At 45.1% G+C, this 15,011-nt stretch overlaps 1 protein-coding gene across 1 annotated transcript in view; it reads right to left on the reverse strand.

Annotated features, from left to right (window-relative positions):
• Positions 1 to 14,057, reverse strand: part of ERG (ETS transcription factor ERG) — a 183,569-nt gene extending 169,512 nt beyond the window's left edge. Inside the window, exons 1-2 of the mRNA XM_032392510.1 lie at positions 13,969 to 14,057; positions 6,204 to 6,291 (exon numbers count right to left, since the gene is read on the reverse strand). Of these exons, the coding sequence (XP_032248401.1) occupies positions 6,204 to 6,242 (39 nt within the window). The 5' untranslated portion in view covers positions 6,243 to 6,291; positions 13,969 to 14,057. The remainder of the gene's footprint in view (positions 1 to 6,203; positions 6,292 to 13,968) is intronic.
• Positions 14,058 to 15,011: the final 954 nt, after the last annotated feature.

A 15,011-nucleotide genomic window follows, 5' to 3' on the forward strand; every position in this document is an offset into this window, starting at 1 on the left:
TAGTATTAATAATATATTGTTATTAGTGTCAATAATATATTAGTAACAATATTTTATTAATATAGCAATACATTCTATAATTACTATAATATATAAATATAACAAAACATAATATATAACATATATTAATATTATATAACCAATGTGGTATTAATAACATCATAATATATTAATAATAATATGTGAAAGGAATAATAAGTGCTTAGCATGTGCCAAGCACCGCCCTGAATGCTTTAAATACATTATCATTCACTAATTTAATCCTCAGGATTCTACAAGACAGGTACCCTATTTAGCTCCATTTTACAGCCAAGGAAACTGAGGCAGTTGATAAGTGAAACCAAGTTTCACTGGTTTGACCCGAATACACTTAAAAAATAAGCAAAACATATAAAAGCTGAAAGGAAAAGGAGAAGGGGGAAGAGCCACAATTAGAAACAAACCTGAATAAGCCTATTTTTCAGTCCTTTCGATGTAGAAGCATCAGGAAACCTGGACAGAGACCTTGTTTATTTCACGCTCCGCCATCCGAGATCCTCACACAAAATCCTGGGGGGCAGGAGCTAGACTAGCTAAAAGTGGACCACAGAACCGGGCCTGGCTGTCGTCCTCGGAGGACAGAGGGTCAGTGTGGCAGCGGAGTGACCGACTCCAGGCATCTCTAGGCGTGGTGGCACCTGAGCTGTTCTTGTGACCCATCAGTCGCGTGGAGCATGCTCAGAATCACCCCCGTGCTTCCCCTACAATAAACAGGAAAGTGTGATCCCCAGGAGGACCCGAGGCCTCGAGGCGGTCTTCGGGCAGAAACAGCGGGACAGGTGAGCACAGGTGGGCACAGGTGGTGTGAGCGGCACAAGGCGGGCAGGGTGAGGACGACCAGTGAGATGTGGGGAGCAGGTCAGGCAGCTTCCCTTAGATGCCTGCCCAGCCCCCCACCCTGGGTTCCTGCTCTACTGCGTGCAGCGCCATATCCCAGGTGTTTGGGAACATGTGACTTGCACCTGGACTGCAGGTGCTGCATCTCTGTGGTCCCTTATGCCCCCACCCACCCCCAACCCCGCCATGGGCACATGGAAGGCTTTGATAAATGTGGTGAGCCACTCTCAGCGCTAAAGGCAGGGGGACTCGCTCAACTCAGAAATGGCTGGAGCTGCCCTGAGAAGCTCATGCTCAGCCTCAGTGCAGACTCGGCTCTCATCGTGGCCCGCCACCCGGATGTCCCTTGACCAGCGCGGACTCCCACCTTCTGTCCTAGACCAGCACTGGATCAAGCGATCTCTAATGTAACGATTTGCTAGAGTACAGAGTGGTTTACAATTAGAAAGTATCTTGCCAAGCATGATTTCACCACGAGCTACCCAGCTCCATCTTCCCTTCCTCTTCTTTTATCCTTCTTTACATCCTAATTTATTGTAAATATCACTCTTACACAAACAGGATAGGTAATAATTTGTGCACTTTAAAGAACAGGAAGCAAACAGCCTTGTATGCGCTCCTCAGCTCACAACAAGCAAGACCAGGACCTCAGATGCCCCTTCCAGAAGCTCTCCCCTCCCCGACAAGGTAACTCCTCTCCTGAAGTATGGACTCGACATGGCTTTTTTCCTTTTTCAACACATACATGTTTCTATGAAAACATAATGTTTTTTGGTTCTGCCACTTTTTGATCTTTATATGTGGAATCATATAAAAATTTATATGTACTGGGCGCCTGGGTGGCTCAGTTGGTTAAGCGACTGCCCTCAGCTCAGGTCATGATCCTGGAGTCCCGGGATCGAGTCCCGCATCGGGCTCCCTGCTCGGCGGGGAGTCTGCTTCTCCCTCTGACCCTAACCCCTCTCATGTGCTCTCTCTCAAATAAATAAATAAAATCTTTAAAAAAAAATTTATATGTATTTATTCTCCTATGACTTGTTCTTCCACCCAACCTTGAGAATCATCCGGATTAATACACAGACACAGGTAGACACTTGTTGATTTTCACTGTTGTATAGTCTTCTATTATAGGACAGGAATGCCATTTATTTATCCATTCTCCTGGTGGGCACCTGGGCTGTTTAGTTTTGCTCAGGTACATGTCCGGGTGTCCAAGTGCAACAGGGGGCATGTCCAGGGGTGGGGCCACCAGAGCACAGGTGGGTGCATCTTTAGCTTTAGAAGGTAATACTCAACTGATACCAAAGTGGTTATACTGGTTTACACTCCCACCAGGGTGGAAGAGAGGACCCTGTGTGCCACATCCAAACCTCTGTGCTATAAACCTGTTTTATCTGTATATTATTATGTTTTCCCTTATCCCTTAGCCACTTCTCAAAGCAACTAGCCTACATGCCCCACACATGCACCCATCTACTCTGTTGTGGTCACCGTGTTTTAAGTTTGTGCACATGCATGGAAATTATGTGATGTTGTCTGCGAAGTGTACGTGTTCTCATGAATGTGAAAAGCATTATGCCATAGAGCGCACTGTTTTAGATTTTTTTCACTCGACTTAATATTTTGTAAGACATACCCATGCCGCTCCATGTGTATCAGCAACACTAATAAACACCGTATCTTTAAGATGGGTGTTACCCCCACTTATAGACTACCACAGGAACAGCTCCCTACAGGTCAGCACTCAGCGGGGTTTTGGTGTGTTACACGTAATAACTCACTGAATCCTCACACTGACCCCACAAAATAGATGCCTGCATTTCAGACAAAAGGAAAACCAGGCACAGAGATTAAGGAACCTGTCCAAAGTTAGTAAATGATGAAACAGGATTTGAATCAAGTCTTTTTTTTTTTTTTTTTTGAATCAGGTCTTAAGACGCCAGAGCCCTCACTCTGATCCATGGCACGAACCTAGCTAGGATGTATGACTCAGAAGGTTTTGTAACCAGCAACTCCAGATTACACAGCTCGTGAACCAGTGAGTGAAACTCACATCCACGCTGTTCCCCTCGGTCCCGTCCTCGCTCGGTCAGCTGCCAAACGTACGGCCTTCGATGTGAATGGCAAAGGGAACAATTGGAAAATGTGCCAATCAGGGGTCTCTTTAAAGCTGTAAACTTGACTAATACGTTAACCCTCTTCATCAAATGTTAGTAAATGAAAATATTAAGATGGAACTCTTGAGAGGACATGCAATAGCGGAAATTGAAAATTCCTTTATCAGAATGAGAATTAATGACCAAAAGCTTGAATCCTAACAAAATGAATCTGCAAGTCCTTTTCCCTGCAGGGGATGATAGCATGGCTCCATCTTTGGCAGCGATGGACTCTACCCCCGTGAAGAGCAGAAGCATGGCCACACGAACCTACCATGCTAACATCATGCTTCTGGAACATGTAAGTATAATTTCTATTATAAGAAAGGAGATGGAAGGGCCAGCCAAGAAAGACAAAATGTGCTGAGTGGGGCACCTGGGTGGCTCAGTCATTAAGTGTCTGCCTCCGGCTCAGGTCATGATCCCAGGGTCCTGGGATCGAGCCCCACGTCAGGTTCCCTGCTTCCCCCTCTCCCACTCCCCCTTCTTGTGTTCTTTCTCTCACTGAGTCTCTGTCTGTCAAATAAATAAATAATATCTTTAAAAATAAATAAATAAACAAAATGTGCTGAGTGACTTAGTATTATCACCAACAGAGAATAAGCTAGTCTTTTTTAAAGTCCTGCTCATTTTCTTTGTTACACTATTTAAATCAAGAGTGTTTTCTATTTCACAGTTACTTACCATCCCTCCCTTTTATTATTATTTCTAGCTCCTTAAACATATAAAATGGTAAAAGCAATTTGTTCTGGCAGAAAAGAACTATAGTAAATCATGCAGAATAAATTTCTTAAATACCAAAGAAACACTGCTTCCCTCCAGATCAGTCTATGGACACACATGTGAAGGACACATAAAAGTCTGTCTCCCTGCTACCTGCCACGTGAAGTCACTTCTGTGGAGAATTCACGTCCTTTTCAGATGAAAAAAATGTTCAGTAACAATGCACCAAAGATAAAAATCTTCCACTATTCACATTAACACACCCAGAGGAACCATCCATATGCCATTTATAAGAATTTCCCCTCCCAGAAATAAAAGGTGCACTCAACTCCGAACCAGAAACTTCTCAACACATAAAATATTACTGAATAAATTTCCCAAATCAGGTATTTTAAGGAAATGGTGGAAGGCCATCTATTTTTCTAACTTTGCTGTCAAAGACACCAATTTCATTTACCAAAAAAAAAAAAAAAAAAAAAAAGGAAGTCCAAGAATAATTATTCAAATTACAACAGGTGGAATTTGACAGATTTACAAAGGAGACAAATGTCTCTAATATCATTCTCTCCAACGTGGAGTCAACATCGGCTGTTAGTACCTGCAGCTTCAAACTGCCAGTTCATCTTCAACACACACAGAAGCCATTTGAGTTGAAATTTATTTTTAAAAAACTTTCCGGGTTACCATTTCTCTTCATCCTTCACTTACATTTATGGTAACCACTACGATGATAACAAGATACATCAGAGCTAAAAATACAGCTCAGTCCTGAGATCAAATAGGGACATTGCCACTAAACACATTTTCAGAGATCATGTTTCTCAGGTTTATCAGAGACTGTTGGCCCTTGATGAATTAACTTTTACAAATCTGTAATAATTCCTTGCTGACTTCATCTTTTCCTTCCGGTTAGCTAGGAATAAAATGCCAGTCAAAATGAATTTCGGTTGTTGACCTTCATACCCTGAAGTGTAGAAAATACTTCTTGTATCACCTTTTCTCTGTGAGCTTGTATTTGCATCCTGCAGCTTCATAGTCAACAGAGAAGAAAAAGAAAAATGTCTTCCCCACCCTCATCCCTGTGTCACGTGGACACACTTGCCAAATATGTCCCAGGTAGAGTAACCTTATCACACCCTCAAGAGATTTCCCACTTGCATTTTGTGGACAGAACTGTCCCGCCCCAGTGAAACATCACACAGAAATCACATTGTAGTGTCCCCCAGAAACACCTGCTCCTCCCCATCTCTGAATGAAATCCAGAACCCTCAACACTCCCTGGGTCACCCCTCTTTCTTAAGGAACGCACTGAACTCATTACCTCTAAACCCATTTTTGAATGTGTACAAATGTGAATTCCACATGGTACGTAACACTCCCCAATGTATTGCTTTTAAAATGCATGTGGGCATGTGTATGTGAGTGAGTGTGTGTGATATGAGAGGGCGTTTTATATTTTAGCCAAAAAAAATCCTATCATTTTTATAAAATTATATTTAGCCTTGCGATTATAAGCCACTGTCCATTTTCAATAAATGTTTTATGCCAAGAATAGAGATTAGTAAAACCTACCAGGCCACTTAGGGAAAATGAATTTATATGGGGAACGTGAAGAACTGGCAAGGTGTGAATGACTTGGGCCGGTGTAGACAGCTGAACTAACTAGTAGAGGTGTAGACAGCCTGTCTGGGTAATGGAGCTCAAGCCCCAGTGCTTCCTGCAACTTGGATCTGGGTCAAGTTATTAAAACCATCACTTCACTTCCTCCTGCGGCTATACCCCGCGGGTTCTGTAGTGTTGGCACAAACGGGCCAGCTTCCTCTTGGGGACTTGGGGTGGCTCAAGTCTCACTTCCTCAGTGCCTCACCTCCAGAGGCCCCGGGAGGCGCCCCGGGGGGACAGTGTGCGGGACAGCTGCTACGATGCGGCTGTGCCCAGGGGAAACCACCTCTGAGCCGGGAAGTTCAAGCACTCGGCCTCAGGTAACCCCAGGCAAGCGTCAAGGGGGTGGAATTCAAGCAGAAGCTGGAAGAATCTGAATGGGGTCAGCGATCCTCTGCGAAAGGCCAGGCAGTAGGTATTTTCAGCTTTGCCGGCCACAGGGTCTTGGTCACAAGCACTCACCTCTGCCATCAGAACACAAAAGCCGCCACAGACGGTGTGGAAGTGAGGGACCGTGGCTGTGTCCCACCACAACTTTCTTTATGGACAATGAAATCTAAATTTCGTATCATTTACATGTGTTACGACATATTATTCTTCTGATGTTTTTTTCGACCATGTAATATTGCGAAAACCACCGTCTTAGCTCATGGCGATCTAAAAACAGGTGGCGGGCCGGAAGTGGCCCACTGCTGAGGGTGGCTGCCCCTGCAGTCACTGATCTGTGGGCAGGCAGCCCCGGAAACCCAGCCGAGGAGGAAGCTGCCCGGCCAAGGTGACACCTACCTTGATATGAGCTGCTGGGTCTGGGACAGTCTGAACCATGTCCTTCAGCAGATCAGCCCAGTCACCGTCCGCTCAGAACCGGAGACAGCTGGGAGACAAAAGGGGGCAATCAACAACCACATTTCTGAGTTTTGCTTTCCATTAGGACCCAATGCAACACACTGAGGGGAAAAGAATCACAGCAAAAACCTGTTTGCCCGCAAGCACCTTTTTGGCAAGCAAATGAAGTGCCGAGAAGAGCCCCGTGTCTTCTGTTGGGAATGTCACCTACTTAGAGCCCCCATCAAACACCGGCCTGACAAACCCAAACAAACCCACTTCACGGGCAGCTCACACACGTCATTTTACACGGGCAGCGTCTGTGAGTGATCATTTCAAGGAAGAAATGAAACCAAAAATGAGACATTTTCTAGGATCTTGAGAGAACTTGCTTCTGACTTCCCACCAAAACCAATGCCATTCACACATCCTTTTAAGCGTCACGATTAAGCTCTTCATACAAAGCACAGCGGCCGTTCCTGGCACCCCTAAATGGCAGTCCCTGGACCAAGGGCTCTGCAGGCATGTTCTCCTTTAATCCCGACCACCACTGAGAGTCAGCATCCCACTGTCCAGTCGGGGACATGGAGACCCGGGGGCGGGGGGCATTGATTTGTTCAGGATCCCTGGTTAATAAGCAACGGAGCCAGAATTCCAGTCAAATTGGCCTGGCTCCAGGGCCCCTAAGACATTTCAGTTTGACATGATGAACAGGTTTCACTCTCTATTTTGGAGATATGTTAGTTCACTTTGTTTTTTTTTAAGATTTTATTTATTTATTTTGAGAGAGAGAGAGTGCGAGAGAACACAAGCAGGGGGAGCAGCAGAGAGAGAGGGAGAAGCAGGCTTCCTGCTGAACTGGGGCTCAGTCTCAGGACCCTGGGATCATGACCTGAGTCGAAGGTAGACGTTCAACCCACTGAGTCTCCCCGGCTCGCCATGTTAGTTCATTTTAAAAATTAATTTCAATTTAAACGAATTAAATTCCCAGGTGTCTATACTCGAGGGATCAATACGTCATCCAATATATTCCTTTACTCAGATTATAAACCAGTGTGTTCTGGCTACTGTCTGTCTGCCCCTTCCCATCCCCAGAGCCACTCTCCACAGCCCTCTTCCCTGTCCTACTACTACTCTTAGCAGTAGTAAACAATGAAATAAAAATCAACAGTTCTACAGGACGATACCCACGAAAGCTGTCTCTCAAGTCTACCATTGACCACATTATTCCAGGGATATGCAAAAGCATTCACTGGAGCCCCAACCGCTTCTGTGTTCTGCCTTTCCCATACTCTCAAGGCGCAAACACATCCACTCCCAACAAAGATGGGCTTCTCACGGGAGGCCTCCAACTCCAGGTCTGCACACTTATGGTCTGTCTCCCAAAAGGGCTCCATGGACTTCTCCCCAGATCTGGGGGAGCTTGGCTGGACAAGGGAGACAACAAACGTGAAAATTTAGGCAATACTTTTTTATTACAGCCAACTTTCTTGATCTTAGAAAGTGTGTAGAGTTTCTCTCTAAGCCTAATGCAAGTCCGTTTTTGGATAATAGTTGTTAAAAATGCAAAAGGAATAAAGCACGGTCTTGAAATTGAATTGGGCAGCGGTTGACGGGGACCCACGGTCTTGGTGTGCTGTGAGAACAGAGGCTAGGAGAGAATGGGAGTCCGGTGAAAGCTCTCATGAAGCTTGCTCCTCTGACCCAGGAACCTTCAACTCCCCCAAGACCATCTCCTCAGGAGAGCAGAAGTCACCTCAGGAAAACAACACTCTGATCCCAAGGCCATTCAGCCTGACAGAGGCCCATCCTTGAGCCCTCCTGATGAAAGGAAGGCTCCCCACTGTAAGACCCCACGCTCAGGAGCAGACTATTCTTTCTCCATGTTTTGGTGTCCCCCAGGGCAGCTCACCCCACACAATTCCTCCTTCCCTGCACACACATGCTTCTGCTCACAGCAAGAGCTGAAGCTTGTCCCCTCCCAGCAAATGAGCAGAAGGAACGTTCTGGGAGTCCCGAGCCAAGGCCTTAAGAGATCCAGAGGATTCCTCTTCTTGCCTCTGGGAACCCAGTTCCCATACCTCACGCAGCACGGAAATGTGGCCAAGGCCCAAGGCAGGTGCGCAGCTGACAGCTAGCACTTCATGCCAGACCCACAAGGGAGCCATCCTGAACGTTCTAGAACGTCATCTCCCAGATGACCACAGCCCCTGCCGACGTCAGGAAAGCAGAACTATCCAGCTAAGCCCAGGCAGCCCACAGAACTATGAGAGACAATAAATCAGTTGTTGTTTTAAGCTACGAGGCTCAGGGATAGTTTATTACACAGCTGGATAACGTGAACACCCTGTAAGTATTCTAGATACCTAAAGAAGCTAGAGTACCTTATGGTTCACTGTCACACCATGGTATATTACACGATGGTTGCAATTCCCCTCTCTTCCTTGTGTCTATGCCTTTTGCCATGTGACTTTGTGGTTCTCTCACTAAAGATTGCAAACTTGCTTTCCCAGCGCTTGTTTTGGAGCTGTCCATGGGACTTGCTTCAGGCAACAGGATGCAGCAGCAGGACAGTGTGCTCGTTCCTAACGAAAGCCTCAAGTGGCATGAATAGCTTCCGCCTGCAACCTGCCACCACCATGGGAGCAGGCCATGCTAGCATGCTGGAGGATGAGAGGCATGCAGAACAAAGCCGACTCATCCAGTCTCCCCAGCCAAGACTATCATCTGATAGACAACCAAACCCCAGGCCTAGGAGGGAAACTTCAAGACAAAAACTGACCAGCCAAGGTCAACCCGAATGGCCAACCCACAGGCTCAGGAGCTAAATAAATGCTTCCTGTTTTAAACCACTGAGATTTGGGGTGGTTGTAACACAGCCTTTTTATAACAGTAAATTACTAATACACACAATTTGCCTTGAATAACTAGGTTATCAAGCTCCCCCTTAAAACTTTTCCAGCTAGAGAGATAAACAGAGACTCAAAGAGTGGCTTCAAAGGAAACAAAGTTAGTCCCAACACAATCATCCCATTTCCATCCAGCTAAGAGACGTGACCTCAGGCAACGGTCCTCCCCTCAAAATAAGTTTGGAAACTGAAGAGTAACCAAGACCCTGTTACCAGAAGGATCTGTGAGATTCTCAGAGCCCTTCCTAGAGCAGCTGAATCCCCGCTTCACAGGAGGGGACACTGCCAGCCTTCTGGGGATACCAAGTATGCTGAAATGGAATCAACATTCTGGATGTCCAAGACCACAGAAATGTCACAGCTGTGACAGCAGCCATTCCATCTGTGACCAACCAAGAGATAAATTTAATAAACAATTTTTTGTGTCTCCATCTTTGATGGGGAAGCTTCGGGTACTTTCAATGCACCAAAGATGAAACGGCAAGGAAGGGAATATATAGATTCCAGATGCAAAACTGCCCCACCCCTCAAGGGGAAATGGGAAAATAATTATACAGATATCAAGAGGTGCCATATGCAGGTCATGGACAACACCCAGAGAAGGGAGAGAGCTGATACATAAGGAGAGCCAAGGAGGTGCCACCAAGGAGCCTTGAAGAACAAGAGGCATGTGGGCTGGTAGGAAGGCAGGGAACAGAAACCCCCCAAGCCCCCCCACATTAGGGAACCAAGGTATGTGACCCTAACCCACAACAACCAGCAGGACCACCATGATCAGAGGAATTTCTTAAACATTCACACGAATGGCGCCCCTCCCTTGCAAACCAGATTAGCTAAAAAGCAAAGCACCTCAAGACCAAGAGGATGAAAGTTCTACCACTTAGCATGCCCCCTCCCCCCACAAATATCCTGGACTGTTTCTGCAGCCATTCAGGTGCCTATTCTTTTCTCCCCCTTGGGAGGAATGTTTTGGATTTTTTTAAGAGCACTTTTAATTTACGTTTGTGTTTCTAATGATCATTTTTCAAATATTTAGTTGTTGATGAATGACATTGGGTTTTATATCACTGTGGGAACATTTCCATTTCCTATTTTACCTGGCTTTGAACCCTTGCAGAACTTGAATCCATGTTGTCTAAAAGCCCTTTCTTTAATATGTGTTTCTTGTGATCAATTCATTCGGTACTATGTATGTTTATGACTTTGTGTTTCAGGATCTGACATTATTTCATCATTGGGTATCTTAAGAAATAAAATGCATTGACATTCAATAGAATTCTACTTGTCTCCCTTCTTCATCCTTATTTAAAAAATACCAATGTCTAACTAAAGAGTAACAAATATTTGACTTGAGTTACTTGAGTACAATGGCATCAAGTATGGACAGACACACAGCGCAAAAAGGAAAATAAGCACTTCATAATTAGGGAGGCAATGCTGCAAAATGGTTAAGAGAAGACAGGAATATTTGCAGGGTTGGGGCAAGAATTAGAAATGGAGGGGTCCTACCCCTCCTTCTCTACCAAACCCCAGTTCTGTCCCTATGCCAGGGGCCCCCCACATAGTCATGGGCCATGCTTCCCCCCTAGGGAAATATACGGAATCTTCCAAACAAGATGGACTCCAGGAAAGAGGCCTGTGCAGGCCCCAAAGATGCTCAGGCCAGTTTGGGCAGGAGCTGCAGGTTCTCAGGCACCTCAGGTGTGGTGTGGAATGGGGGATGGGTCCTGGAGGGCATGGGGACAGGGCTCTCTGGTGGGGCAGCGCTGGATCTGAGTTGGCGGTGCAGGGTCTGGTTTTCCTCCTCAGAAACCTAGAAAAGGCTACTTCACCCTTGAGGAACTATAGTTACACCATCTGTAAAATGGGGATAATACAACTGTGGTATTAAAAAAAAGAAAAAGAAAAAGATATTTGGTCTCTGTCCTCAGTTCCTAGCACAGAGCTCTTAAAACCACTGGATTTTCCTAAGGGAGAAGAGCAATAGAAGCATCTCTTGTTCTAATGAAGTGACCCCTGGAGGACACCCAGATAGCTTCACGGCAGTCTCAGACCACGCTTTGATGAGAAGCCTGGGGTTTTCGTCCCCACCCCCATCCTCTGGGGAGAGAAGGGCTGGAGAATGAGTTAATAATCGATATTCCCATGTGATGAAACCTTTTTAAAAATTCCTGTATGACAAGAGTCAGAGCTTCCAAGTTGGTGAACACATCCATGTGCCTAGAGGGGGCACATCCCAACTCCATGGGGACAGAAGCGCCTGCTCTCAGGACCCCTCTAGAACTCACCTATGAACCTCTCCATCCATCTGTTTACCTGTATCCTTTATAATAAACCAAAGTAGTGAGTACAGCATTTTCCTGAGTTCTGTGTCCTTCCAGCAAATTCCTGAGTCATGGAGGGAGATGTGCGAATCCCCGACTCTGCAGCCAAGTTGGACAGAAGTGTAAGTAATCTGGGGAGGGATTGGATGGGGAAGGTCAGTCTTGTGGGTCTGAGCCTTTAACCTGTGGGGCCTGATGTTAACTCCTGGTAGTGTCAGAATTGAATTACATTGTAGGCTACCCAGCTGGGGTTGGAGAGTTGGAAAACTGGTTGATGGTGTTGTTAAAGACACCACATATCTGATGTCAGGAGGGAGAAAAACTCCTCGGGTATCCACCTCCAAACTGATGGTCAGCTATTCACGCACGTGTGAACGCAAGGTTTGGCCAGTGTCAGTTCCAACTGGTTAGTGCCTGAGTGAGACCTCTGTCTGGCTCTCTCCCCGGCCAACTCCATTAGGCTTTTGTGAAGATTACATTAAATTATGCCTAAGAAACCTCTTGCAGTGCTAGGCATACAGTAAGCACTTAATAAGTGGTAGTCATTATGATTAAGAAAGCAAAAACTCGATGCGGTATAAAATGTTGCAACTTTGAGAAAAATAATTCTCAATAAATAAATTCATAAGGGACCTTTGTCAATTGACTAAAAACATCCTTCATTTAAAAACCGGATGTTTAATTTTAAGCTAACTAGTTTTCAGTAAGTAAAAACGTTTCAGGCAAAATGACTCTAAGCAAACCCATGATAATGAATCCATTCATCGAATGAGCTGGTCATCAGGCACACTTGCTCTTGATGAGTAGGGACCGAGCCCATGCCAGTCTTTTACCAGCAAAGCCAAGTCTACCATAAGAACTGCACAGATCTGATTCCTGCCAAGAGCATGGGCACCCTTCCCCCTAAAGGGAATGGGAGGAGGGGAAGCAAGTGAGATACCCAGCCAGGGCCCATGATTGAAAGAAGCACTGCTTCTCAGGCCTACCCCAGTCAGAGCCCTGGTACCTACATACCAGAAGTAAGCAAGAGAGGCCGGTGGGAGGCAGAAGAGTCAACCAAATGCACCTTCACATTTATCTACAAAGACGAATTAGTGCTGCTTCAATAGGATATGGCTTATCTTTCCAAATAACTACAAATACCTATTGCAAAAGGTTGAACTGAAGGGTTGGGGGTCCTAACCCCCAGATAGCTCAGAAAGCATCCTTACAGGGCATGGGGTCTTTACCGAAGTTATCAAGTTACAGTGAGGTCACAGGGTGGGCCCTAGCCAATATGACCGGTGCCCTTACTCACATAGAGGACAGATGATATGAAGACACAGGAAGAAGACAGCCATCACAAGCCAAGGAGAGAGGCCTGGGACAGCCTCTCTCTCACGGCCTCAGAAGGAACCAACTCTGCCCACGCCTTGACCTCAGACATCCAGCCTCCAGAACTGTGAATCTATTTGTGTCATCTGAATCTCCAGTCCGCAGGACTTTGTTACAGCTGCCCTGGAAAACTAATACACCTTTATTGAGCGACTTGCTCAATGTTTCAACTTACAAAGACTAGTGGCCCTGATTTGGGGGGTGGGAAGGGGGAAAGGTGTGCCTCAGGAATCACATCCAATTTATTTGCACTCTTTCTTACCAGACACTAACTCTGTTCAAGGAACGTCCCAGTATTATTATCCCATCTAGTAATCATTCCTGGCTTCATTTTGGCTAAAGAGAGCCTTTTTTAAGTTCTGTGGCCTTAATGAGTACGAGATAGGCCCACCATAACCAATTCCAATCCGTGAAATGCTTTTCTGAGAGAAGCCTGATAGTTCCCAACAGCTAAGGGGCATATTTTGTAGATAAAGGGCTGAAATCCTCCACCTTTTTTTTTTTGCAAAATTAATGAATGCACAGATGCATCCCCCTGTGTGTGCCTCTTGAGATGAGGCTTCCACTGAATTCAGGTGAAATAACTATAAAATAACCACAAACCAAACTTAGTAATATGACAGGAAAATGTAAATATCATAAAGCATAGATATCTGTAGATACTGCCCTTGGCCTCCAGTCCTTCTGGAAGGAGAAGACGAGAGCAGGAGGCAGCAGAGAAAGGAGGGGTGACAAGGTCAATACTTGTAAAGCAGTGACATAACCAACACTCCCCTGTGTTGGTGTCAGGGGATGGCAGGTGGGGCCGGGTGCGGGGTGTCTTCCTTAAGGGAGACAATCAGTGGAACCAACACGATCCCTCAACATATACCAAATGCTCCAAGGAAAGGTCTTTGGTTTTGGCTTTGGTTTTGGCTTTTTCACCGTGATAAGTGTCCTCTTCAATCCTCATCACCTATTTCACCCATCCCCCACCCACCTCCCACAAAGGAAAGGTCTTGGAGGTCTGGGAACACAAATAATCAAATATCCAAGATGCCAAATATTCATAGATATATCTGTATTTTTTTTTTTAATTCTTCACTAGGAGAGGTAGGGTTCTCTGGGATTTTGTTTTACCTTTAATTGCCCTTGGCCCCACCATCTTTTTTCTCTTCGAGTCATTGGTCTTGCTTTTGGTCAACACTGCTTTTCTTGGGTCTTCAAAGATCTTGGAACAACCTGAAAAAGAATTTAAATATATTAAACCTTGGGTTTTTTTTCACCAAAAAAATAACACCAAGGATCAACAGCATGTTTAGTGACAAAACCTATTTCTTAAACATTATTTTAAAATATCCTAAAAGGAGAATAAACGTAAACTCCTCCCCTTAAAAAAGGCGGGGTGGGCATGGGGGTGGCAACATTACTCCAGGGAAGCTCAGCGTTATGAAGCAAAAATGAGGAGTGAAACACAGGCCAAGCCTGAGCTGGCAATACTGAAGCCCACATACACTTTTGCAAAGAAAATATTTTGAAAATGTTTTCCTTCCCTTACAGACCCCAGCCTTAGTAATGATGGCTTCCCCAAATCATTCTTTCAGCACTTTTGTCTGCTCAAAACAAAGAGTAACAGGGCTTATTAAACACCCCGAGAACTGTAATTAAACAGTCATTTTCGTTCCAGGAAAGAAACAACCCTTTTAATTTGTAGATGCTGAGAAAGATCCATATTTTTAACATTAGAACACGACCAAACTGAAATAAAAGAAAGAGAGAAAGAGAGAGAGAGAGAGAAGTCTTCCTTAGAATATGCCTGTCGCCACAGCTCTAGAATCTGATCTCTTTTTTTGGAGATACAGGAATTTCTGTGCTAACGCAACTTTCCAAGTAAAATAGCCAATCCCAAAATATTATATTTAACAGAATCCTCACAATATGACAAATTGCAAATGGCAACTGTTTCGGTTGAAAATATTTTCAAACTAGAAAATGTCTTAAGTATTGCATCAAAATCAATATTTGCCATGGGCAATAGTATTTCTAAATGTTTCCGCAGCCCCGCTGACCCTCCCACTCTGCTCGGGGCGCCTGCCAAGTCCATCTCAAGTCTTTGGGCCTGCGCTTTGGGACAGTTTATCCAGTTGCCCAGTGTACCCACAAAGTGTTTGCTATGATATGGA

This window comes from Phoca vitulina, unplaced genomic scaffold (assembly GCF_004348235.1).
Source record: "Phoca vitulina isolate PV1807 unplaced genomic scaffold, GSC_HSeal_1.0 scaffold68, whole genome shotgun sequence".
NCBI lineage: Eukaryota > Metazoa > Chordata > Mammalia > Carnivora > Phocidae > Phoca > Phoca vitulina.